Source organism: Camelus bactrianus, chromosome 13 (assembly GCF_048773025.1).
Source record: "Camelus bactrianus isolate YW-2024 breed Bactrian camel chromosome 13, ASM4877302v1, whole genome shotgun sequence".
Taxonomy (NCBI): Eukaryota; Metazoa; Chordata; class Mammalia; order Artiodactyla; family Camelidae; genus Camelus; species Camelus bactrianus.
In genome coordinates, this window is record NC_133551.1 from 61,158,836 (window position 1) to 61,182,160 (window position 23,325).

Below are 23,325 nucleotides of genomic sequence, written 5' to 3' on the forward strand. Positions count from 1 at the left end.
CTTAGGTGTGTCCTAAGTGGCAAATCACTTAACCTCCTATTTCAACTTTCTCAAGTGTGGAATAGAATTAATCGTATCTCCTTCTTCACATGAGGATCAAATGAAATAAAGCATGGAAAACACCTGGCATCCAGCACCTCCACATAGTATTTGTTTAATAGACCGGAGCCAACATTTTATGGGAAAGGGAACCCTACAGGGTGGCAGCTCCAGCACTGGGCAAGCGTCAAAGGGAAAAGTGACTCTGGAACCTGGGGACATCTGGACTGACAATTTGTTTCCCCAAGTTAGGTTATTTCTATTAGTGGGTTTTGCCCAGGGAGTCAGCTCTGAGGGAGGGAAGTTCCTGGCTGAGATGCTGGTGGCTAGGAACTGTGTTCTGGAGTCCGCTGAGTTCCTGGGGGTCGTCCTGACCTTGTGAAAGTTCAAACAAGCTTAACTGGACAAGCTGCACTTTTTACCTTCCAAAATATGTTCATATTCACTTGCTCATTTGATCTTCAGGTGATGCTGTAAGATGAGCACAGATTATGATCCACATTTAGCAAGTGGGGAAACTGAGGCACAGAGAGGCTGCTGAGAAAGCAGCTGTGGGCTCTCACTCTATCTAGCACCATTTCCTGGTTCTTGAATCTTCTCTCTGGTGCCTGGAGCAAGACACTAATTGCTCAATGCCTCAGAGCATCAGTTTTCCCTTCCTCCTCCCCAGATGCCTTTCCAGGCTCCTACAACCCTGTGGGTGGCGTTTCTATGCTTCCTCTGACACCACCAAGTTCATGGTCTCTGTATTCTCTCTCTCATCCATTCAACAAACACTAGCTGAGGACCAAAATGTTGTGTCCCAGGTCTGTGCCGGATGCTTGGGATACAGAAATAAACAAAACACAGCCCACACCTTTGAGTTCACAGACTGAAAGGGAGAAAACACATCACTAGCTATTTCCAAAGCTGTGTGATATACAAAGAGGTGGAGAGTAAGAGTGTCTGGAGACCCCAAGGGAGGCTGCCAAACCCTGTCTGGGGTGTCCTAGTTGGCTTCCTGGAGGTATCATTTGAATTTTCCTAGAGAATGAGTTGAAGTTACCCAATTAGAACCCAGTGGAGGCAGGAGCATGGCAACTGTGGGTCTTGTGAGCAGTTTGGGGACAAGTTATGAGAGCTGATGCAGGGGCTCAGCAAGGACCAGATCACACAGGACATTGACTGTCAGGCTAGGATGTCTGGGCTTTCTCTGTAACAGAGAGGAGCCACAACAGGGCAGATGCTGGGTCAGATTTGTGATTCTAAATAGATGTCATTGAGGACACAAAAACTAAATGGAATTAGTAGGCTGTGGCAAAGAACAAAAAAATGGACAGGTGGGCAGGGAGAATGGAGAGGAGGGGATGGATCCCCAAAATATTTAGATGGTAATATCGATGGGGCCGGGAGGCAGATTGGATGTAGTAAGAGGGGAAAAGAGTCAGGGATGATGCCCAGGATTCCGGCAAGGATGATGGGGTCCAGGGTGGACAACTGCAGGTGGCAGGTAAGACGGAAAATGTTGGTTTCACCGCACAGAGAAGTGAATACACCCAGGTCAGGGGCTCGGTATATGTGCATCAGTGGGTGTTCATGAGGGCTCCTCAGTCCTTGGGGCTCCAGTGCAGCCTTCCCTGCTCCTGTGGGGAGGCTGTAGCTCAGAACCCATGTGCCGAGGCCAGCTCTGCAGCTGAACTACTAGTGTCAGTATCTCCTTCCATCATAATGGGACCTACCTCTGAGACCCTTGCTTTCTTATCAGTAAAGTGAGGAGGCTGAGAAATAGTGAAGCAAAAGACCCTGGTTCACAAGGCTTTCAGTCTTGCCAGACCGGCAGGTCCCCACTGACTGACGTTATCTGTCTCCTTTGCTGGCTCACCCTCCTCTAGGCCATCTTTAAATGCTAATGTGTCCCAGGACTTAATCACAGTCCCCTTCTCTGCTCTCAGCCCCTACAAAAGCACTTCTCAAACTTCAGTGTAGACACAAGTCACATGCAGATCTCATTAAAATATAGATTCTGACTAAGCAGTTCTGGGGATGGGATTCTGCATTCCTAACAAGCTCCCAGGTGATGCTGATGCTGCTGGTCTGTGGACCACACTTTGAAAGTCCAGCCTCCTGGCTCTATAAACTTTCCCCAAACTAAGAGTCCCAAACTTATACTTCCAATCCAAATCTCTCTCCAGAACTCCAACTTCCAATCAAAACTCTTAGTTGATACCTCTATTTGGATATTTATAAGGCATCTCCCACAGAGTTCTCAAACCTGCTCCTCCCCAACTTCTCCCTCAGTACTCAACTGCTCAAGTCAAAAATCTAGAAGATTATGTATGAGTCTCCTTTTTCTCTTAGCCTCTGCATCCAAACTGACAGCAAGTGCTGTCTACTTTACTTTCAAAGTATATCCTGACCCTGTCTCCTCCTTCCCCATCTCCACTCCCACCACCCTAGTCCAGACTGCCTCATCTCTGTGTGAGCTACTGCAGTAGCCACCGACCTGGTCACCCTGCTTCCTACCAGCCCTCTCCCCACTATCGATTCTCTATACATTACTTAGAGTAATTGTTTTAAAGTATAAATCAAATCACATCACTTTCCTGCTTCATTAAATTCTTCTAGGAGCTTACGTATCACTTAGAATTAAATCCTAACTCCTTACTCTAGCCTACAAAGCCCAGCATGCCTGGCCCCTGCCCTCCTTCCCAAACTTCATCTTGTGCAAACCCCTGGACCGCAGCAGCGATGACTTCTCTCCAGTCCCTGAGCAAGCCCAGTCTCTTTCCCCCTTGGGGCCTTTGTCCGGACACTGCCCTCTGCCTTCTGGTCCTGGCTGGGCCTTTCTCATCATTCAGATCTCGGTTTCTGGGTCTCCTTACCTAAGAGGCCTTCTCCTTGATCACCCCATATCTGACCCTAATGTAACTCTGCAAGTCACATCAGCAGCTGACCTTTGTCTGTTTCCCCACTAGGAAACAAGACCCAGGAAAACAATGACCTTGTTTTCTACTTGGTTCACCAGCTTCTGGAACAGAGCCAGAATAGGTACTCAGAAAAAATTTATTATGTGAGGAAATGTCATTACCTCTCTGAGCCTCAGTTTCCCCATCTCTTAAGCAGGGATAGTAATAATGACAGCATCTACTTCACAGGGTTATTAAGATTAAATGAGAAGTACAAGCAAGGCCCAGGCACAGTACCCAGCACTCGGTCACCGGTGGCTAATAACCCCATTACTGTTATCAACACCATAATGGAATCCCTGGCAGGAATGTGCGGGCAGGGCCAGCGGGACTCCCACATGCTCCCCAACAGAGCTCCAAGCAGCTGGGCTAACTGGCCCTGGTCCACTACTTGTCACTGCCAAAGTCCTGAACACCTAAGAGCAGAGGGAGGGCAAATCCAGGGATGAAGAGTGGAGGCGAGCATGCTTCAACTCAACTGTAAGTTTATTAGAAAGGCCATGGACAGATGAACCCTGAGTTACCAGCTGAGGAAGAAATGAAAAAAGCCCCTGCCCCCTTAGCCTGCCCCACAGGCCTCCTGTGAACTCTGTTCAGTGGCAGACTCCAACAGAAGTCAGCCAAAAAGTGCTTTCCGAATCCTCCTCCAGGGGCTGCCCAACCTGACTGCAGGGGACCCACTGGTGGGGCCAATGGGGATGCTGGTGCCTGGAGCTGGGAGCCACGGGGCCCTGGTCCTCTCTAGCAGGAAGTGGTTCCAGACCTCCCAGCAGGACAGAGAAGGAGCTGACTGGGGATAGAGTAAGTTCCGCTAAACAGCCAAGGGCTCTGGAAGGTGATGCTGGACTGCCTTGGAGGTGAGTGCAGATGGCTACAGGTGGCCAAACATGGGGGGTCCCCTAGGGGACACCCCAAAGATGCTCTAAGGAGTCTCAGACACAGAGAGCCCTAGTGTGACTCACTGCCCCTCCTGGGGATGCACTGGCTTTCTGCTCCCAGAAAGGCAAATGGATCTTGTAAAAATCCATGGTGGTTGATGCCATTTTTTCCTTAAAAAAGATAAGAGTTTGTACAGTGAATCGATTTCAGCCAGCAGAGCCTGAGCCGAGAAGAATCCGTCCTAGGGAAAGAGAAGGCACTTCTCACACCCTCACTGGGGTGACCTGGGCTGGCTGCTTCCTGGGCCCCTCAGGGCTCCGCTTCCTCTGGCCCTGTGACTCAGGCCCACTCCCTCTGGGAAGTATGCTGCTTTCATAGAGCTAGCACCGCCCTGCAGCCTGGATGCTCTGGCCCTTCACAGGGTGGTGGACGGCAGCTTCCTCACCCGCCGCTGGGCCAGGATAGACGACTCGATGGGCTTCAGCTGAGGGGTGGGCTTGGAGCTGTTGAGCGCAGAGTATGTAGCTGCCATGGCTCCCTGGGGGAGAAGGTGGCAGGTCAGTTCATGATGATGGGAGGGACATGTGTTCCAGGCCTGGACCAGCCCCTCTCAGTGTTCCACAGCCCACCCAATCCCCTGTTACTCCATCTTGGTGGTTCATCATGGTTATTAGTCCTGCCTCCTCCATCAGACTGGAGGCTTCAGAGGTCAGAGGCTGTGCCCTCCAGAGGACTGGGGACCCATGAGTACACTGTTGACACCCCTGCATGTCAGGCTAAGGTTCCCTGGAGAGAGACAGACATGGCATCTCCTGGCTCTGCCACCCCAAGTCCTTCCCCATGGAACCTTGGCCTGGGCCCCTAGATGCCTGGCAGTCAAGGTGGCTGTACCTTAACCAGCTGCAGGTCCTGGTGGGACAGCTGGCTCTGGGGAAGCTTGTCTTTCTGGGTGATCCATGGGTGCTGCAGGACCTGCTTGGCTGTGAGGCGCTGGTGGGGGTCCACGTGTAGCATCTTGGACACCAGGTCCTGGGGGAACAGCAGGTTAGGAGGTTGGTGGGAGGAGCTAGCAGGGAGCAGACAGCTGTATCCTGCTGATGGGGAATGGGTAAGGCAACCATCTCCTGCCGTCTCCCAGTGCAGTGTTGGTGGTATAGTGGTGAGCATAGCTGCCTTCCTGCCACCTCCTGCCTGAACCCTTGCAGTAGACCCCGTGATCCACTCTCAGACCACTCCAGGGCCTCCCTGAGCATGTGCCCTTCTTTGGGACTGCTTCCTGGAAGGCCCTTTCCTTTCTCCTTCACCTTCTAGAAGCCATGCAGGAAGGTGGGAAGAACCTAAGGTTGGGGCTGGGCAGGTTCAAAGCCTGACTCTTCTGCTCATCAACTGCACATCCTTCAACTGAGCAAGTTACTTCAACTCTCCGGGCCTCAGTTTCCCCTCTGAGAAACAGAATAACTGCAATGCCTGACTCATAAGGTCACTGTGAGGTGGTATTGTTCCTTAAGGGCTCAACCCAGTGTCTGACACAGAGGTTCCCATAACTGGAATCTGTTGCTAATATTGAAAGCTCAGATGTTCCCTCTGCTGGAAAGGCCTCTCTGCTTGGCGTGGCCAGTAGCTCTGTCTGCTCTGTGCCTCCACTGCCTGTACCCCTAGCCAGGAGGCCCTGCCACTCTCTGCACCTGGCATCTCAGTTCTTTGTGTGCAAGCCTGTATCTCCCTCCACGCTAAGTTCCCACAAATCAGGGGCTGTAATTATGCAGCCCTCTGTCCCCCTTCAGGGCTCAGAACACGGGAAGGGCCAGTGAATGTTCCCCAAGTTGTCCAAACAAGGGGTGGGGAGCAGTCTGCCTGGGAATCTTTAATTTGGAAAAATATAGTAACAGAGATTTGTGGGATTTTCCACTTAAAGAAATGAAGCTGCAGGTCACCTGTTCGTGAAATGCTAAAAAGCCCTGGGATGGGACTCTGCCTCCCCACCCCTAAATGAGCCGGGTTCGGGCCTTGCAGACTCACTTTGGCTGTGTCTGAAACTGTGTTCCAATTTCCCCCGCTGAGGGTGAACTTCCCACTGCCGATCCGGGTCAGGATTTCCTCTGGTGTGTCACTGGGTCCGTTGGCAAATGGAGTATATCTGAAGAAAAGTCCACCCAGTCTGGGTATAGCCTCTGGCCTCCATCCTGGGGCCAGTGTGGGTTGGGGGACTGTGTCTCCTCCTTCAGACTGGGTGTTCCCAAGGGCGGCCCCTTCCTCCTCAAGGTGGAGCTCCCAAGGGCAGGGCCATGTCCCTATCTTCAGACCTTCCTGAGGCAGGGCTGAGTTTCTCCCATCAGACAAGCAGCACCCTAGCCTGTACACTAGGGCTGGAGGAGGGGTGGGGGCGAGGGGGATCCAGGCAGTGGGGCACTCACCCCGCCAGCATGGTATACAGCAGAATGCCCAGGCTCCAGATGTCGCAGCCCTCATCATAGCCCTGGCGCTTCAGCACCTGGCAGGAAGCGAGGCAGGGGAGGGTGGTCAGTCTGAGGGGCAGCGATGAATGGCCCCATATGCTTGCCTGCTACTCCCTAAAGGGTAGGACAAGGGCCCCAGGTGAGGGCTGATCCTTCCTTAGTACCTGGGCCAAAGCCACAGAGACTGGAGTCCGGGGCAGTGTGGGGCCTCTAGAAGGGAGGGACACAAGGCCTCCTGTGACAGGTCCCCTCACTCTTACAGCTGAAGGGGCCAAGCCACTCACCTCGGGTGCCACGAAGTTGGCGGTGTAGCAAGGTGTCATGAGGAGCCCATTCTCAGCCCGCAGCTGCTTGGCGAAGCCAAAGTCGCAGATGCGCAGGCACTCGGGGTTCCCAGACTCATCCACATACAGGATGTTGCTGGGCTTGAGGTCCCTGTGCACAACCTGGGGGCAGAGTGCCCGGGTCAGTTCCCAATGTGGGCAGGCTGCCAGTCGCCCAGGTCAGCTGCCATGGATGGGAGACTTAGGAAGATGGTCCCAGAGAAGGGGGCAGAAGGACTCAGAATCTGAAAGGAGGGGAAGGAGCTGAAAAGGGGCCTTAAGGCTCCTGGTACTACCAATTTGAAACCTCTATGTCAGTGTCTGCAAGGCAGTTCTAACTTCACCCATCCACGCTGAAATCTGCGTGTCATACAATCTCAACCTAATGGCAACTCCATCCTTCCTATTGCTTGGGTCAAAATCTTAAGAGTCATTCTCAATTCCTTTTTTTTTTTTTCTCTCTCTCTCATATTCTTCAATCAGTCCATTAGCAAATTCTGTTGGCTGTACCATTAAAATATATCCAGAGCCCAATCACTTCCCGGCCCACTACTGGCAGCATTCTGATCCCAGCCACCATCAATCCTCCCCTGGATTATGGCAACCACCTCCTAACTGTTCTCCCTGCTTCCACCCCTGCCTCCTACAGCCTGTTTTAAACAGAGAAGCCAGAGTGATTCTGTAAGTCAGATCTTGTCATCTTGGCTTGAAATCCTCCAGTGGTTCCCCTTCTAAGAGGAAAAGTCTTCATAACGGGGCCAGGTGGCCCCACCTGATGTTTCCCCCGCCCTTACTCACATCTCTTGCACTCTCTGGTCCCCTAGCAGTCTCCTCCTTGCTCAGCTGGCTTCGGCCACACCAGCCTCTTTGCTCTTCCTTCAACATGCCAAGCACGCTCCTTCCTGCCTCAGGGTGTCTGCACATGCTGTTCACTCTTCTTGGAACACCCTTCACACCCTTCCCTCATCTGCCTGGCTGATTCTCTTGTTTCTTTCAGGTCTCAGCTCAGATGTCACCTTATCAGCGAGGCCTTCCCTGGACCATTTCACATAAAATAGCAATCACAAACCAGCACTCCTTAGTCTCCTCACCCTGCTTTATTTTAATCCACAGCATTTACCACCATTGGACACAATATTTACTTAACTGTTTTCTGGATCCAACCATGGAAAGTAAGCTCCATGGGTGTTTTGCTGACTGCTGTATCCCAGCATTCAGAATCATTTCTAGCACATAGTAGGTATTTTACAAATATTTGCTGAAGGAATGGATGAATGACACTTACTATTGAGGCCTCAAGCAAATGACTTTCCTCTGGCCCCATCTGCTTATCTGTAACCTGAGGGGGCTGAACCACTCTACTTAACTTTTCATCCCTCCCTCTCCCCCTGGCATGGTTCTATTCATAGTCACTCCTCTAACTGTCACCTAATTGTCAACAACTCTCAGATTTCTAACCCTAACCCAGAACGTTCCTGACTGCAGGCTCATATAGCCGCTTAACCAGACAGCAACCACTGAATGTTCCAGAGACCCTAAACCCAGCACATCCCAGGCTAAACTCATCTCACCCTCTTGCTCCTCCTCCCATGAACTCATGGTACCTTCCTGGGCATTGTCCAAAACCTTCAGTGGCTCCCTACCACCTGAAAGATAAAGCCTCGAGTCCCCATCCTGGTGTGGGAGGCTCAGCTACCTGTTCCAGCCTCACTGTCCACCACACGATTCAAGCGCCCTGAACTCAGGTCAGTGGGGGCTCCTTAGGCCATAAATGACCGTATCAGTCTATGGAAAGCCTGCTCATCACCCCCACACGCAGCACAGGGCCTCACACAGAGCAAGTGCTATGTGAACTTTGTGCAATGAATGAAGGAATCACATCTCAGAAACACATAGAGACCTTGCAGGTAAGATCAACTGCATCTGGCATATTAGTTGGCTTTATGAGATGGTCCTTGCATAGCCCCAGCTGAGCCATACCAACCAGGCTCAAGGGCAGATGCAGCTCACTCCAGCTGACAGTCACCATGCAGCAACTCAGGCCCAGGATTCTAAACCAGCCACAGTACCAAACCAAATCCCAACCAAGAAAACACACGCATTGTGCAAGCCAAACAAAGTATGTGTGAGGCCAAACACAGCCACTGAGTCAACAGGTTGTGGCCTCTCTGGAGCTGTGATTTCAGTTAGGAGGCAGACAGGCCTGAGTGTGAAACCTGGCTTTACTAAGGAACAGCTGTGTGATCTTGGCGTGTCATTTTACTTCTCTAGCTCTTGGTTTTCTCATCTGTAAAATGGGGCTGATAAGGTGCTCAGTCCCCAGGATTATAGGAAGCAGTATTTGAGTTATGCACCAGGGATATTTAGCACAGGACTTGGAAAATGGCAGCTGCTGTCATAGTAACCCCAGCCCTCCCTGGGGCTGAACCCCACCAGCAAGCTGGATGTTAAGATACAGTGAGTGCCTGTTGAGAAGCACTTAAAAATTAGAGGACAAGAAAGACAGGAAGACGAGAAGACAGATGCTGTCCAGAGCAGCATCAGACACACACAAGTCAGCAGCACACTCTCTGAAGCCACTTCAGCTTTTATGAGACTTTTTCTTAAGCTCCCAGAACCTCTGCTCCCTCACCTATAAAATGGGCAAGATGATAATACCTTCTTCATAGGTTCATTGGAACAATTAAATGAGTTGATACATAAAGAGCTTAGGACTCTGTGTGGCCTGTGTAAAGTGCTATGTGGTGCTAGCTGCCAGCATCAGCCACAGCATCTTTGTCATCATCAGCGTCACTGGAGGAAGTGCCTGTGACCAGCCACACACACACACACAAAAAAGATAAAACTTTTCTATGTAAGTCATCTGGTTAAACAGAGAAGTCACAGTGTGAAGCCCTACTGAGTTCTCAAACAGGCTGTCCCAGGCATGCTGGGGGAAGCTAGAGACTTGAAAGGGCTCCAAGTATTAAACAAAGTACTCTTGCAAAATAAGATGAAAAAGGTAGACAATCCAATTTTTTTTAAATGGACCAAAGACTTGAACAGGCATCCCATAAAAGGGGCTGTCCAAATGGCAATAAACCCATGAAGAGGTGCTCAACTTCATCAGTCATCAGGGAAACACAAGTTAAAACCACTATGAGCTACTACTCATCTCCTGGAATGACTATGACTAAAAAGATGGAAAATACCAAGTGTTGGCGAGAACCAAAATTCTCACGCTTCTGGGGGAAAACTGGTAAAACAGCTTTGCAAAACTGACATCTACTACATCATAGTATGGTGAACATACACACATACTCTGACCCAGCAATTCCACTGTTAGGTTTACACCCACTGTTAAATGGACATGTGTTCACCAAAGATGAATGCAGGGATGTCAAAGCAGCATTATTCGTCATAATCAAAACTGGTAACAACCTCATGTCCATTAACAGCAGAAGGGACAATTAAATTGTGGTCTGTTCATACAGCAGAAACCGCACGGCAATGAGAATGAGTGAGCTGCAGCCACATGACATCATGGGTGAATCTCAGAGAAAGAGTGCTGAGTAGCAGAAGTCAGATATAGAAGAGCATGTTTATATCAAATTAGAAGTTCGTTTAGAATGGTTATCCTTGGGGCAGGGACTGGAAGGGGTGTGAGGGGGTTGGGCAGAACTGGAAATGCTTTGTTTCTTGATCTGCGTGCTGGTTACCTGGGCGTATTCACTTTTTGAAGATTTATTGACTTGTATATGATGATTTGTGTTTATGCGCTATTTCAATAGAAAGATAAGATAGCGTTAAAACTAACAGGAAGTCCCAGCGGACCCTGCTCCTGGTCACCCTCTTCCCATTCCTTGGCTCTTGTAAGATTCCCGGCTTCGAGACCACGGTTGCTGCCAAAGTGAAAATGGCCCAGAGAATCTCCCTCCAGATACCTCAACCAGAGCATCCCACTCCTTCATCATCTGTCCCTGGTATTGGGAAAGGGCCAAAAACTTTGGAGACCCACAGACTCCAAAATCCTAAAGATTTTCTTTGGGAAAGGAACAGTTTTCTCCCATAACACCTGCACAGAGTGTGTGCTTGGAGCTCACCTATCCCTAATGGAGAGCTCACTACTTTGGGAGGCAGCTCCCACTCTGGAAAGCCTGTCCCTTCTCTGAGCTTTAGGCGGCCCACTGGAAACTCACTGCTTCAGCTCTGTCTTCTAAATCTTCTTGGGGGTAAATTCAGCTAGCATTCATTTGAGAACAAAAACAGGAAAAGGAAACACATTTACTGTCTAACCTGACATATTTACATATCAGTCTGTTTGCAGTGGCCATTTCAAAAAACAAAACCACTTCAAACATGACCATTAACAGTTCACGCAGTAACCAAACTGAAGCTCTGGTTATGAGGTAAAGTTCTTTTTCACAAGAGAATCCCTCCTAATAAGTTAGACAGAATCAGACACTGCTATTTCTGCAAACCCTAATGAAATGACTGATTTAGGCAAAGGTCCTGCAAGGATGAAACCATTGCATGAAGGGCTGGTGAGTATCTTGATGATACACCTCAGGCCCACCCACTGCCTGCCACCCATACACCCATCCCCAGACTGTTACCCCCCGACATGACTGATGCCTAACGGAATGCTGTGCTCGTGGACGTGATGCCGTATGGAGCACACTGCACCCATGAAGTGTTTTTCACTCCTCACTCCCAAAAAGAAGTTGAAGCTGAATCTAATTAAGACTTTGGAGCACCTTACAGTTTACAGGAAATATAGGCAACAGAAAAATCAATTAAAATGATACTACAAGGAAGCAAACAGACACATTCAGAATGTGGAACATCCCACAGAACTGCTCTCTTCAAAAAGGGAGGTATCAACTATACTTTCTATAAAAAATAAAGTAAAATAAAATGTATTACATGCAGGAAAAAAGGGAGTTTTTACTATGGAGGTGACATGGATATACACATTTAACAAAACTCATCCAATTGGACACTTAAGACCTACTGTACTCAAATTTTATCTCAGTTTTACAAAAGAGACTTAAGGGGTATAACAAGGGAACGAAAGGTATGGATTTGCAGAGATTGAACTTGTGAGTCCAATAAACTAATCACAGAAAGGCATTTTTGAAAGGACCATAAACGAAACATGCTATTGACTGGGTACTATGTGAAAACAAGGAATTGTTAATTTTGTTAGTTGTTATGAAAGAAAATGTTTGCCTTTTTTAGAGGCATAGATATAGAACTAAGATGATGTGAGGGCTGAGATAGGTTTTAAAATACTTTAATTATAGGTATTTATGGGTCAAGTGTCCTAATGTCTGCAACTTTTTTTTAAATGCACCCATAAAAAAATATATGTATATACTTGTATATATATAGAGAAAGATAGAAAAAGAGAAAGCAAATGTGGTTGACTGTTAAGATTTGGTGAATCTAAAAGGGAAATGTTTTTCATTATACTATTATTTTAATTTTTTCTACAGGTTTGAACTTTTTCCTCAATAAAAAGTTGGGGAAAATATTTCAGCAACAATAAAAAAAGAAAGAAAATAGAAAACAGAGAGAAAGGGAAAGAAAGGAGAGGGAAGGAAGAAAGAAGGGAGGGAGGTAAAAATCTTGATAATTCTTGAATCTGGTATCTGGGGGTTCATTACACTATTCTTATAGTTTCGTACATGTTTGAAAATTTTGTACTAAAAAGCTAATGTTAAAAAAGGCATAGCAATGATCTGGTCCTATTTCCCCCTAACATTCCTGTGGCCTTTTTCATGGGACTGCACTGGGTAGTGCTCACCCAGCACAGCACTCGCTTCATTCCACATCCACCCTGTGAGGGGGCAGCTCTTTTACCATGAGTTTGCAGATGAGGAAGCGGCACAGAGAGGTGAGAGGCTTTCCCAAACTCACACACAGGACCTGGACACAGCCAGTCTGATTCCAGAGCCTCATCCTTAACCCCCACTAAAACATCACCTCGTCCAGACAGAAACTCATGCTGACTCTGTTTTTGGCTTTGATACCTATAGGGACCTTTTCCAGCTCCACCTTCTGCAGTGATAAAGGCCAGTTTCTACCATTTGGACATACAACTCCTCTGTGTTTCCAGCAGCATTTCCTCCTACATCTACTTCCTCTGTTCTAACAGCCGAACCCATGGCCAGGTTCACCTCCATGAAGCCTTATAGCTCCCACAGTGATCCTGCTGCTTCCTAACTCAAAAACCCACTCCCATCTGTAGTTCTCCACCCAAGTTCCTCAGACAGACATTCTGGCTCCATTCTTCCCGGGCTGTGTGACCTTGGGCAAGTGAACTCACATCTCTGAGCCTCAGACGTCTCACCTCTAAAGTGAGGCCAGTAACAGCACCTACTGAATAGGATTGTTGTGAACATCAATTGAGATAATGTAAGGAGAGAATTTAGCATGACGCCTGCCTAGGTACTGAAAAAATGTTCCTTTTCACAATTCGGCCTCATCTCTGCCTACCTCCCTCCCTCCCTTCCTTCCTTCTGTCCAACTACTTGCTCAATCACCCATCCCTAGTCTCCCCTCTGTCTGTCTGGCTGAAGACTCCCTCTGCCTGGGTGACCTATGGTTTATGCACTCTGCTGATGGTATGACCCCTGGCAGCCCCCACACCCACTCGGTGCCCCCTACGCAAGGCTTACCCCTTGGGAGTGCAGATATTCCACTGTCTTGCTGATGGTGTGCAGGACGAAGCTGGCCTCACGCTCCGAGAAGAATTTCTGCCGTAGGATCTTGTCCAGCAGCTCCCCTCCCCGCATCAGCTCTGTCACCAGGTACACGTGTTTGCCATCATCATACACCTGCCAGAGACCTCACCATCAGGCCCCTCCCCTCGATGCCAGGCCTGGGCCCCTTGGTCAGCAGTTCACCAGGCCATGAGCCTTGGGCATGTGCTATGCTCTGTGCTTCAGTCACTTGGCAGGGCGTTCACCTATCTGGGCCCCTGTCCTCCCTGGAAAGGAAGATGCTAGCTCTGTCCCCTTGATGAGCAGGAAAGCTCTCAGAGAGTGCTCCTGGGGACAGCTAGACTAGAGGCACCAAGGGACCTCCCCATCCATGAGCAGAGGAGGAGGATCAAAAGTCAAAGGAATGGCAGCCTGAGACCAATCCTGGAGTCAAGTGCTCCAGCCCCCATCCTTCTCAAGGACCCCCACTCACATCTTTCAGAGTGATGATGTTGGGGTGCTGCCCATACCGCAGAAGAATCTCAATCTCTTCTGAGGGATCTCGCTTGCTCTTGTCGATGACCTGAGGAAAGGGGGTGCATGTGGCAGTGTAAGGGGGACAGACTCCAAAGTCCCTCCCTGCCACAGAGCCCACACTGCAGGGCATGGAGTCTCAGCTGCACACCTTTCGCCCATCCACAGAGTCTGAGGCACCAACCTCCCTGACCAAAGGGCTGGGGCTACACTGCCCCCACCCCAGCCCTAGCCCAGCGTTCCCGGCCATGGTCAGGAGGCCCACCTTGACAGCATACTCCATGTTGGTGGCCTTGTGGACACAGCGCTTGCACTCAGAGTAGGAGCCCACACCAATCGTTTCCTTTACCACGTAGCCATCGCTAAAAACCAGGTTCTTCCCATGTAGTTGCTGCAGGAGACCAAAAGGTGGGACTGACCCTCTGCTCTTGAATTCAAGGGTCGACTCCCAGAACCTACTGGCTCAGTAGAAATGGTTCCATATCAGCCAGGAGGGCTGTTATGGAATGTTGGCTGTGTGACCTCAGGCAAGTATCTGCCCCTCTCTGGGCCTCAGTTTTCTACACAATGTAATGGGCACACTCACTGGCTCTAGGCTACCTGGGCTGCAGTCTGTGGTTAGGGGCTGCTGGAGGGGGCAGACAACGAGCTACAACAGACACATGGAGTGGTCTGAGGCTCTGAGAAGACCAGGCAGGCCTGAGAGGGATGCAGGAGCCCTGAGCTGGGTCCCAGCTCTGCCACTTACTGTGGCTTTGGTGAGCTGTCTCCCTTTCTGGATGACAGAGCCCACCTTGTGGGGTATCTCAAGGCTCTGAGACATTAACAGTATCAAGTGCTTCTATGGTGCTTAATGTGTGGCAGGCATGATTCCCAGCACTTTTCACCGGGTGACCCACACAGCCCATGGACAACCCTGGTTTATGCCTGTCATCCTCACATCCAGTCTGGTTTAATATTTGTCTGGAACCAAGATATTCCAGCTGGAAAATAAATCACACAGTCACCTTAACTTTACACACATTAACTCCCATAATCCTCGAAACAACCCTTGGAGACAGGTTCTATCATCATCCCCATTTACAGATGAGGAAGCAGTTCCTGACCTTGGAAGCCCTGAACACAGGCAATGAACTTCAGAGTCTGTGTTCTTGGGTCTCAACTCTAAATTTCCTATGGAGCTGGGAAAGTGTAGAAATGGGAGGCACGAGTGCCCTGACACCTACCTATCCCTGTCAGGACCTGACACCCCCAGCACCACCACCCTGGGCACTCCCAGGCATTTATCCAGGCCTTACAATGTCCTGGCTCTGTATCAGGAAATTTATATACATGCTGTCATTCTTGTTTTACAGATGGGGAAACTGAGGCTCAAGGAGGCAGGAGGCCCAATGGGCTCCATGGTGGCATCAAGGTTTGAACCCAGGCCTACCCAAGTCCAGAGCCTGTGTTCTCAGCTGTTCTGCCCTGGAGCCTTATAGGTGGAAAAGGACAACTGAGCAGCAGTCTCCTGTCCCTCACCTGTACCACCGAGTGCAGGGGAGCCTGCGCAGCCCGAGACTTGCCATCGTCCTCCATTAGGCCAGTAGCCACGAAGCTGAAGCCACGAAACAGCTGATGGGCACCAGCACTGGGGGGGATGCCTGGGGAGTCTGCAGGGGCAGGAGGGGGATGTGAGCGGAGGAGGTACCCTTGACCCAAGGTAGCCCAGCAAAGTGGACCACAGGTCTTCCAGGCCTGTCTCAGCAGCTGGCTGTGGTGGGAGCCTGTGCAGGGCCCCTCATCCTCAGCCTTAGTTAGCCCACCGGTCCATGTGTGCTTAGACCAGCCCAGCCCTGACACACAAGGAACATAAAGACCCTTACATCCACCACCCGGCCCAGGCCAAGACACTTCATCCCTTCCTGGAGGCCTCCCTGCCTCTGGTCTGCCCCTTTGGGTCCATCTCCCGTGCAGCAGCCAGAGGGATAGTTCCACCACAAATCTACCCCTTGCCTGTACCCTTTAAATGCTCCCCTCTGCCCTCAGGTGGCAACTGAGGTACTTGTGATCTTAGCCTCCTCTCTCCCCACTTCAGGGCTCAGCCATGCGAGGCGTCTCAGATCCCTACGAGAGACTCTGAGCCACTGCATATGCTGCTCCTGCTAACCAGACAATCCACTCCTGGTCCACCCTTTGAGGCTTAGCTTACACACTCTCGTCTGAAGAATCTGGCCTGATGCTGCTCCTCCGCCCCTTGCCCCTATTAAGGGGCACTTGCCATGCTGCCCAGTAGCTGTGCTCACATCTCTTCAAGCCCCACTAGAGCCTGAGCCATATGAAGGCAGGGCCTGGGTCTGTCTTGTTCATCATCAATCCCCCCATGGCTGGTGCACAGTAGGGACCTGGTTGGTACACATCTGTCAGATAAATAAACATGGGACAGACTGGGCAGAGAAATGTTAGCAGAGAAATGCTAAGCTCTCTAACATCAGAGATGTGTAAGACACAGTGAGAAAAGCAGCCCCTCTGCTAAAACCTGCCCCTCCAGGAGGCCTTCCAGAACAAACACTCTTCTCCAGTACCTGGCCGAAATACTGGATTTACCAAGTTCCCTCTAAGAAGCCCCCTCCTTGGCTTCTAGCAGTAACCCCATGGACTAAGTGGGTCTGTGGCTGAGCCCATGTTCCAGATGAGTACACTGAAGCCCAGAGGTCAGAGCAGCTCAAGCTGATTCCCACACTTGCCCCTGACCTGTGGGCGCTGTCACCTCTGCTCTCCCAGACTGTCTCCACCTCATGTTTTTGCTGGGTCAGATTCTTTAGCCCTGATGAAAATGTGAGCCTGATGGGTTTGGTCTTCCCAGTGGGCTAAAGATGCCCCAGGCAAGGGTTCTGACTTTTCTATTGTGGCCTTAACCACCCACTCACCCCCACCCCCTCACCCAGGCACAAAGAGGCCCACAGAGCCCTGGAGTGGGAGAGCCAGGCAGAATGAGATGGGGACAAAGAGTCAGACCCACCCGCCTGCCTGCCCACACACCTGGGCCTGCCAGAGTCCTGACCACTTCTAAGTCCCAAGGGGCCCCCAAGTCCCTGCATCCATCCTACACCAGCCAAAGACAAACCAGACAAGGAACGCACCCTTGGGCGTGCGGGATGTAAACTCAGTGTCAAAGTAGAAGGTGTCATCGGGTTGTGCCACAGCTGGCTTGAAGGGTGGCTTGATCTCACGCCGGTACAGCTTCTGCAAGGTGGGGGTGGGCACCCTGGTCACTGTGGCACCCCCAGAGCCCGCCAGCAGCCCCATGCAGGAGGAGGTAATGGCCTGGAGCACAGGCTATGCAGACAGAGCATAACTGCTCGCCCTTGGGAGACCAGCCCGTGTCTCTAAGGCCATGCTGTCACCTCTGCTCCACATGTGAGGCTCCAGTCGGTAGAAGCTCCCTCCCACCACAGCTGAAGCTCTGAATGGGGCTCTGGGGTGGACAGACACACTCACATTCCAGTCAATGGTGGAGTAGAAGACATGCCGCTTGATTTCCTCTGCCCCATCAGGGCCGGAGCCTGAAAGAGCCCAGATGAGGTGTCTGCCCCTGGATGCTCCAACCTCCAGACACCCACCCTGTCTGCCAAGTGGCCTCACTGTGGTCTGGGACCAGTGGCTGAAGCAGGAGGGAGGCTAGGCTCACGCTGCCCCAAATCCATCCAGGCATCACCCCAAGGCCTATTGCCCACTCAGCATTTTCCACTTTCTGGGGCCCCTTTATGATCAAGTTCCAAAGTACTGATGGGAGAAGGAAGACCCAGAGGAGAGGCTCAGCAACTAGTCCAAGGCCACACAGTCAGGACAGAGGTTGAACCTGTTTCAGGATCTGCAGAGGGCTCCCACCTCTCTCCCAACCCAGGCCTCATCTCTGCTGCTCTTATCCCTTTACCCTTGTCAGCCACCAGAGAGGCTCTTGCTCCATTCAACCCCAGGGACCAGGACAGGACCTTACAAAGCCAGTAATGGTCCAGGTGAACCCAGGAGCCAACACATAATAAGCACCTACTACTACTGGCACGTTCACACGACTTCATTTAATCAACAGAGCTTGAGACCATTGTCCCCCATGGAGACGAGAACCTGGGGCTCTGGGGGGTGAAGTCAACTGCCTTGGGTCACTTCACTCATAAATGGCACTCATTTGTTCAACAAATATTTGTGGAGGGACCACTGTGTGCCGAGCAGTAGGGACCTGACACGGGGCCGAGATCTGGACCTGAGCCTTCTGACGCCTGAGCTCGTGCTCCTGCTCCTGTGCCAGCAGCCTTGGCCGAGGAACTGTGGGGGGGGCCTCTGTCCTCATCCCCAGGGGGAGTGGAGATGACTCAGTTCCTGCCTTCCCCACACACACAGGTCACCCCCCCTGCCACAAACACCACACATGGAGCCAGAAAGCAGGGTGGCCGGCGGCATTGTCTGCCCAAACAAAGGACAACGGCCCCTTTCAGCCCCAGATGTGGCCCCATGGCCTAGGCCACAGCTGTACCCAGCTCCCCTCCCCTGAGTTGGGGCTGCTTACCGAGCCGGTTGGCAGGATTCCGCTTGAACAGGGCCCGCAGGAGGCTCTGGGCTTCCGTGCTCAGAAACTGGGGCATGCCTAGCTTCGCCCTGAAACAGCCCCGGGGTTTCATCAGGGCTGAGCCCCGCCCCAGAAACCCTGTCTTAGCTCCCGCCTCTGTCCAGATCTAGTTTCCAGCTCAGTCCAGACAAGCCATCCACTCACTCACCTACCTCCCAAAGACTTAAGGGATTCCCTCCCACAGGCCCTGATGGGTGACAAGGGAGCCCTGGAAAGCATAATGCTTGACCCAGCGGAGTGTCTCATTGATGGGGAATCTCTGGCAGGTATAGAGCGTTACTCTGGCCCCCAGACTGGGATCAGGGGTCAGGGAGACCCTGAGGTGAGGGGCCGGAGCTTACTTCAGAATCAGTGTCATGGTCTCCTTCCGGTCCTTCCCTTGGAAGGGCAGGGAGCCTGTCAGCATCTCAAACTGCAGAGGACAAAGGTCTATTCAGGTTCTGGTCCCATCTCCCATGCCCCACCTCCTCACACCTAGGCCACGTAGCTCCATTCCCAGGATTCTTGCTGGCCTATTGGAGGTCCACCTGGATCATGAATTGTGTCTGCCCCCTCCCCTCTGTCAGTCAGATCACGAGGAGCAGTGGTACTAATGACCCGAGGCTGGGAAGAAGTCCAGTCCTGGGCTGGGGGTACCTGGGGTAGAGCCGAGAGTCCTCCCACAGAAGGAAATTGCAGCTAGATGGAGGGTGAGGCCAGCTTGGCTATGAGAGGACAAGAGGACAGCCTTAGAGACCATCAACCCTTGACTATACAGATGCGGAAACTGAGGCCCAAGGCTTGGGCTGCATGCTTTACCCCTGCCTGGGCACTCACCATCAACACTCCATAGGACCACCAGTCTGCACTGTGGGTGTGACCCTGGCGATTGACAACCTCGGGGGCCATGTACTCCACCGTTCCGCAGAAGGAATAGGCCTTCTTCTCGTGGTCAATGGCCTCCTTGCTCAAGCCGAAGTCTGTGGCAATGAGGGTAAGAAGACACATCTTCAGGACCTGCCTGCCTCCCTCACTGCCACCCCTGCACACTCATCCCCCCTGCCCAGAGGCCTGAGGGGATCACCTCCATAACACTCAGGAGGAAGCTAAGGCCCACAGAGGATAGGTGACTTGCCCAAGGTCACACAGTAGGGAACTGGGATTCAAACCTAGGCCATTCCAGGTCTGAGGCCTGGGCCTTTGACCACTTCCAAGTGCCTGGCACAGCCTCTCAAGAACAGATCCCCTAGCACTCAGCCCAGGCCCATTAAAAGTCCATCCTGCCCTCCCCTGAAACCTAAGGGGGCAGGTGCCCTCCACTCACCAGTGAGTTTGATGTGGCCCTCCTCATCCAGAAGGATGCTGCAATGGAGAGAAGGGAGTCAGGACCCCTCAGCTGCTGTGGGCCCTTGGTTGATTCAGGTGACACCAAGGGAGCTGAGGGGGTTGGGCCCAGCCCAGAGAAGGTGATCTGCCCAGGTCCCTCTGATGAATGGGTGGGTGGAGCTGGTGGTGGCGGTGCTGTGTGGGTTTGTTGCCTACCTTTTAGCTAATTCTTGAAACAACTGTGTGAGGTAGGTACTTCCACGGCCCCATTCTAACGATGAGGAAACTAAGGCTCCGGGAGGTTAAATAACTCCCCCTGGTCATAAAACTTGTAGAGGGTGGAGACGAGACTTAAATTTGGGTCTGCCTGACTCTAAAGCCACATTTCCTTCCACCTCAGCACCTGCCCCTGGCCCACAAGTTATCATTTGAGGATATTTAAGTGCTAAGGAAAATTCCAGAGAGGGTCATACCAAGGAATGACCTTTAATGGTGGCATCGAGGTAACACCCAGGCACAGAGGTGCCTGGCCCCTGGTAATGGTAGCAGTAGTGTTCAGGCAGCCCCCCTAGTAAGCCTGCTGCCACCACCACTCTGCTCCACCTGCCCATTCATGGGGCACCCCAAAAGAGCAGGACTTTCTTGTGGGGAGTCAGACCCATCCCTGTCAGGCTAGGGGAGGCTGGGTGGGGCTGGGGCTTCACTCACTTCTCAGGCTTCAGGTCTCTGTAAATAATGCCTAGGCTGTGCAGGTGGTCCAGGCCCAAGGCCAGTTCGGCCAGGTAAAACTTCACATCTTCCTCCGTGAACATAACCTGCAATAGGTGGGAAGAGGCTTCCGCTGGGATGGCTTCTTCCTCAGGAGCTGGGCCACTGGGCAGTCAGCAGCTCCCTGGTCCTTCCTTAGAGATTCCAGTGCCATTCACCCTTCTCTTTATGAAGGAGTTTGAAGAATGAAATGACTAATATCCAAGTCACTCACAGACTCACAGTAGCATTGAAATGCAAATAGCAAAAGGCTGGAAACAGCCGAAGGGTCAAATGGTAGACTAGAATAAACTGTCTCTCCCCCACATAACGGAGCGCTATGCAGCCATAAACTAGAACAAGGAGTTAGTTCCTCCATGTTCTGATACGGATCCATCTCCGAGACATACTGTCTTGAAAAGTGCAAGGTACATATACAAAATAATACTTTTTATGTATGAAAGTAGGGGTCAAGGTTTAGAACACATATTGAATTGGTTTGTATTTCCAAAGAAACATGGGAAGCTTAGACAAGAAACCAATTTTTATGTTTTTATGTTTACCTATGGGGGGGGTAGAGGGGGCTGGGATGGGAGGACTTCTCAATGAATATTTTTCTTTGCAATCATGTATTACCTATTCAAACATTAAAATAGCATTTTAAAAATTAAAAAAAATTTGGTTCTGTTCTGAAGTTTAAGTTATATTAATGGTCTCATTTTTACATCTGGCTCAAATTCTTGGATGTCAGTTTAAGATCCTTTTGGTTAACAGGTGGACATAACGTTCAAGTATCTAGCTTCCTGGGTAGAACCAGCTTTCTCCCTATCCTCATAGCTCTGCCCAGGGAAGCCCTGAAAGAATGGAAGTGAAGAGGTGACAGCCACCCTTAGCTCCTGGAATCAGGGTGGCATCAGATCTGGGGCCTGATCCTCCTCAGTCCATCTTGAGGGAATCCTTCAGATGCTTTCCCAGGGAATGGGCTCTGTCCCAGGGTGGGTCAGGGACTGCTAGGCAGACCTGGGGAGCCCGAGGTTGAGGCCACATCGGACATGTTCTTCACAGAGCCCTGGGATGGGAGGCCTCACTGTCCCCCCAGCTCCACCCTGGGGCCCTCTGGCAGTGGGGCATTATCTCACCTCCTTAGAGAGCCGTGTGAAGAGGTCCCCACCACGCAGGAAGTCCAGAATAAGATAGAGTTTGCCCTCGGTCTGGAAGGCTAGGGAGAGGGGAAGAGGCCATGGTGGAGCCAGCTGGGCCCTGAGCCCTACCCCTCTGCCCCTGGCTCCCTTGGTCTGCTGGGTGGCAGACAGGGCAACATACAGCGAAGGCAGCAGCCCACCGGCAAAGGGCAAAGGCTGGCAGGTAGGGTGGGAGCTCAGGTAGGGTCTCTGGTCTCACCATAGTGCAGCTTCACCACAAACGGATGGTTTACGTCAGCCAGGATGTCTCTCTCCATCTTGGTCCGAACACGGTCACGCACTGGCCAGAGGAGGAAGGCGGTCACCAAGAACCTAGCCACCCAACACAGCCATCCCCCCAGCCCTGAATAAGAAGGGATCTCTTTTCTACTTGTTTCTCAAATCTCTTGGCAGTGCCCAGGGCTGGGCCCTTGGTGCCCTGCCCATCTCTCCAGCCCTGTCTCTCACCATACCCCAAGGAGGCCATTCAATCCAGCCAGTCTAGCAACTTGTTCCCTGTGTGCCCTTAGCCTCTGCCCCTGTGGCTTCCCCTGAGAGCCTTCATCAGCTCCCTCTCCATCTAGCATAAAAGTCCCCAATTCCAGTCTGGGGCAGATTCCCTGGGCCTGAAATTCAGACTCATGGGTCTCAGCAAGTATCCCACAAACACTTTTTTCTTTTTTTTACTTTTTTACAGAGTAAAAGATGCTAGGCAATTCTGATCATCAGTAGGTTCTTCTTTGACTCAGTTCGGGCTTCCTCTCCTCCAGGAAGCCTTCCTTAACCTGCCAAGCTGAGTTGGGGCCTTCTGGACTCTTGCAGTGCTATGATTCCCCCCTTCAAAGCACCTTTCACTCTTATTTTAACTTTCTTTGTTTCCCTCACCAGACATGCTGAGACCATGCTAGATAAACTATCCTAGTCCCTGTTTTCCAAGTACACCTTACATTTTCAAACCATGTCTATACTTCTATTCAGACATAGTTAATCCTTCCTGGGGTATCCTTCCTCTGCATTTTCAGTCTGGAGAACGTCTAACTCATCCTTCAAGGTACGGCTCAAATGGCTACTCTTATGTGAGCCCAGCCCTTATGAGGGTATAATCCACCCTTCCCTGGGATCCCCGGTCACAGCACCAATTGCACTGCATGGTGGGATCTGCTCAGCCTCTGCCACCCCAGCCTGGGAGCCCTTCACAGCATCTTTCTCCTCCTACCATCCCTCCTGGGGAAGGGCTCCCATCCCTACCAGGCTGGCTTTGGGGCACCGCAGCTACATCACCCCACAGACAGCCTTTGTAGCCGCACGACCCCAAGGCCAACCCCTCCTACTCGTCTCCCTCACCTCAGCCGGGCCTACTCCACCTGGTTCCCAGGCTGGTCAAAGAGGCACTGCCCAGCCCAAAGCCCAGTTATCAACCACCCTCAAGCCCCTTGTAAGTCCTGGAATTCTAGAACTAGGCTCAGCTCCCTTCTGAATCTCTCTGCCATCCACCTCTGTGGCCCTGCCTTGACTGACCCTCTCCTACCTGCCCGGCTGCCTCCGCCCTTGGGTTTTCTCCTCTCATGCCCTTCTCTACCCTGAGAGGTTTGAGCACTGCAAAGCAACTCCACTGACAGAACGC

The 23,325-nt window shown here is 51.4% G+C and overlaps 1 protein-coding gene across 4 annotated transcripts in view; it reads right to left on the reverse strand.

The window, feature by feature from the left end:
- Positions 1-3,452: 3,452 nt before the first annotated feature.
- Positions 3,453-23,325, reverse strand: part of RPS6KA1 (ribosomal protein S6 kinase A1) — a 34,942-nt gene continuing 15,069 nt past the window's right edge. For all 4 annotated transcript variants that reach the window (XM_074377086.1, XM_074377085.1, XM_010948013.3 and 1 more), the window contains 18 exons: positions 21,922-22,002; positions 21,660-21,739; positions 20,482-20,588; positions 19,772-19,809; positions 19,285-19,427; positions 18,810-18,880; positions 18,409-18,497; positions 17,343-17,407; positions 16,985-17,087; positions 15,384-15,514; positions 14,128-14,253; positions 13,822-13,911; positions 13,305-13,463; positions 6,604-6,765; positions 6,278-6,354; positions 5,883-6,000; positions 4,755-4,892; positions 3,453-4,401 (listed from right to left, as the gene is read on the reverse strand). In XM_074377086.1, coding sequence (XP_074233187.1) covers positions 4,279-4,401; positions 4,755-4,892; positions 5,883-6,000; positions 6,278-6,354; positions 6,604-6,765; positions 13,305-13,463; positions 13,822-13,911; positions 14,128-14,253; positions 15,384-15,514; positions 16,985-17,087; positions 17,343-17,407; positions 18,409-18,497; positions 18,810-18,880; positions 19,285-19,427; positions 19,772-19,809; positions 20,482-20,588; positions 21,660-21,739; positions 21,922-22,002 — 1,901 coding nt within the window. In that variant the 3' untranslated portion in view covers positions 3,453-4,278. The remainder of the gene's footprint in view (positions 4,402-4,754; positions 4,893-5,882; positions 6,001-6,277; positions 6,355-6,603; positions 6,766-13,304; positions 13,464-13,821; positions 13,912-14,127; positions 14,254-15,383; positions 15,515-16,984; positions 17,088-17,342; positions 17,408-18,408; positions 18,498-18,809; positions 18,881-19,284; positions 19,428-19,771; positions 19,810-20,481; positions 20,589-21,659; positions 21,740-21,921; positions 22,003-23,325) is intronic.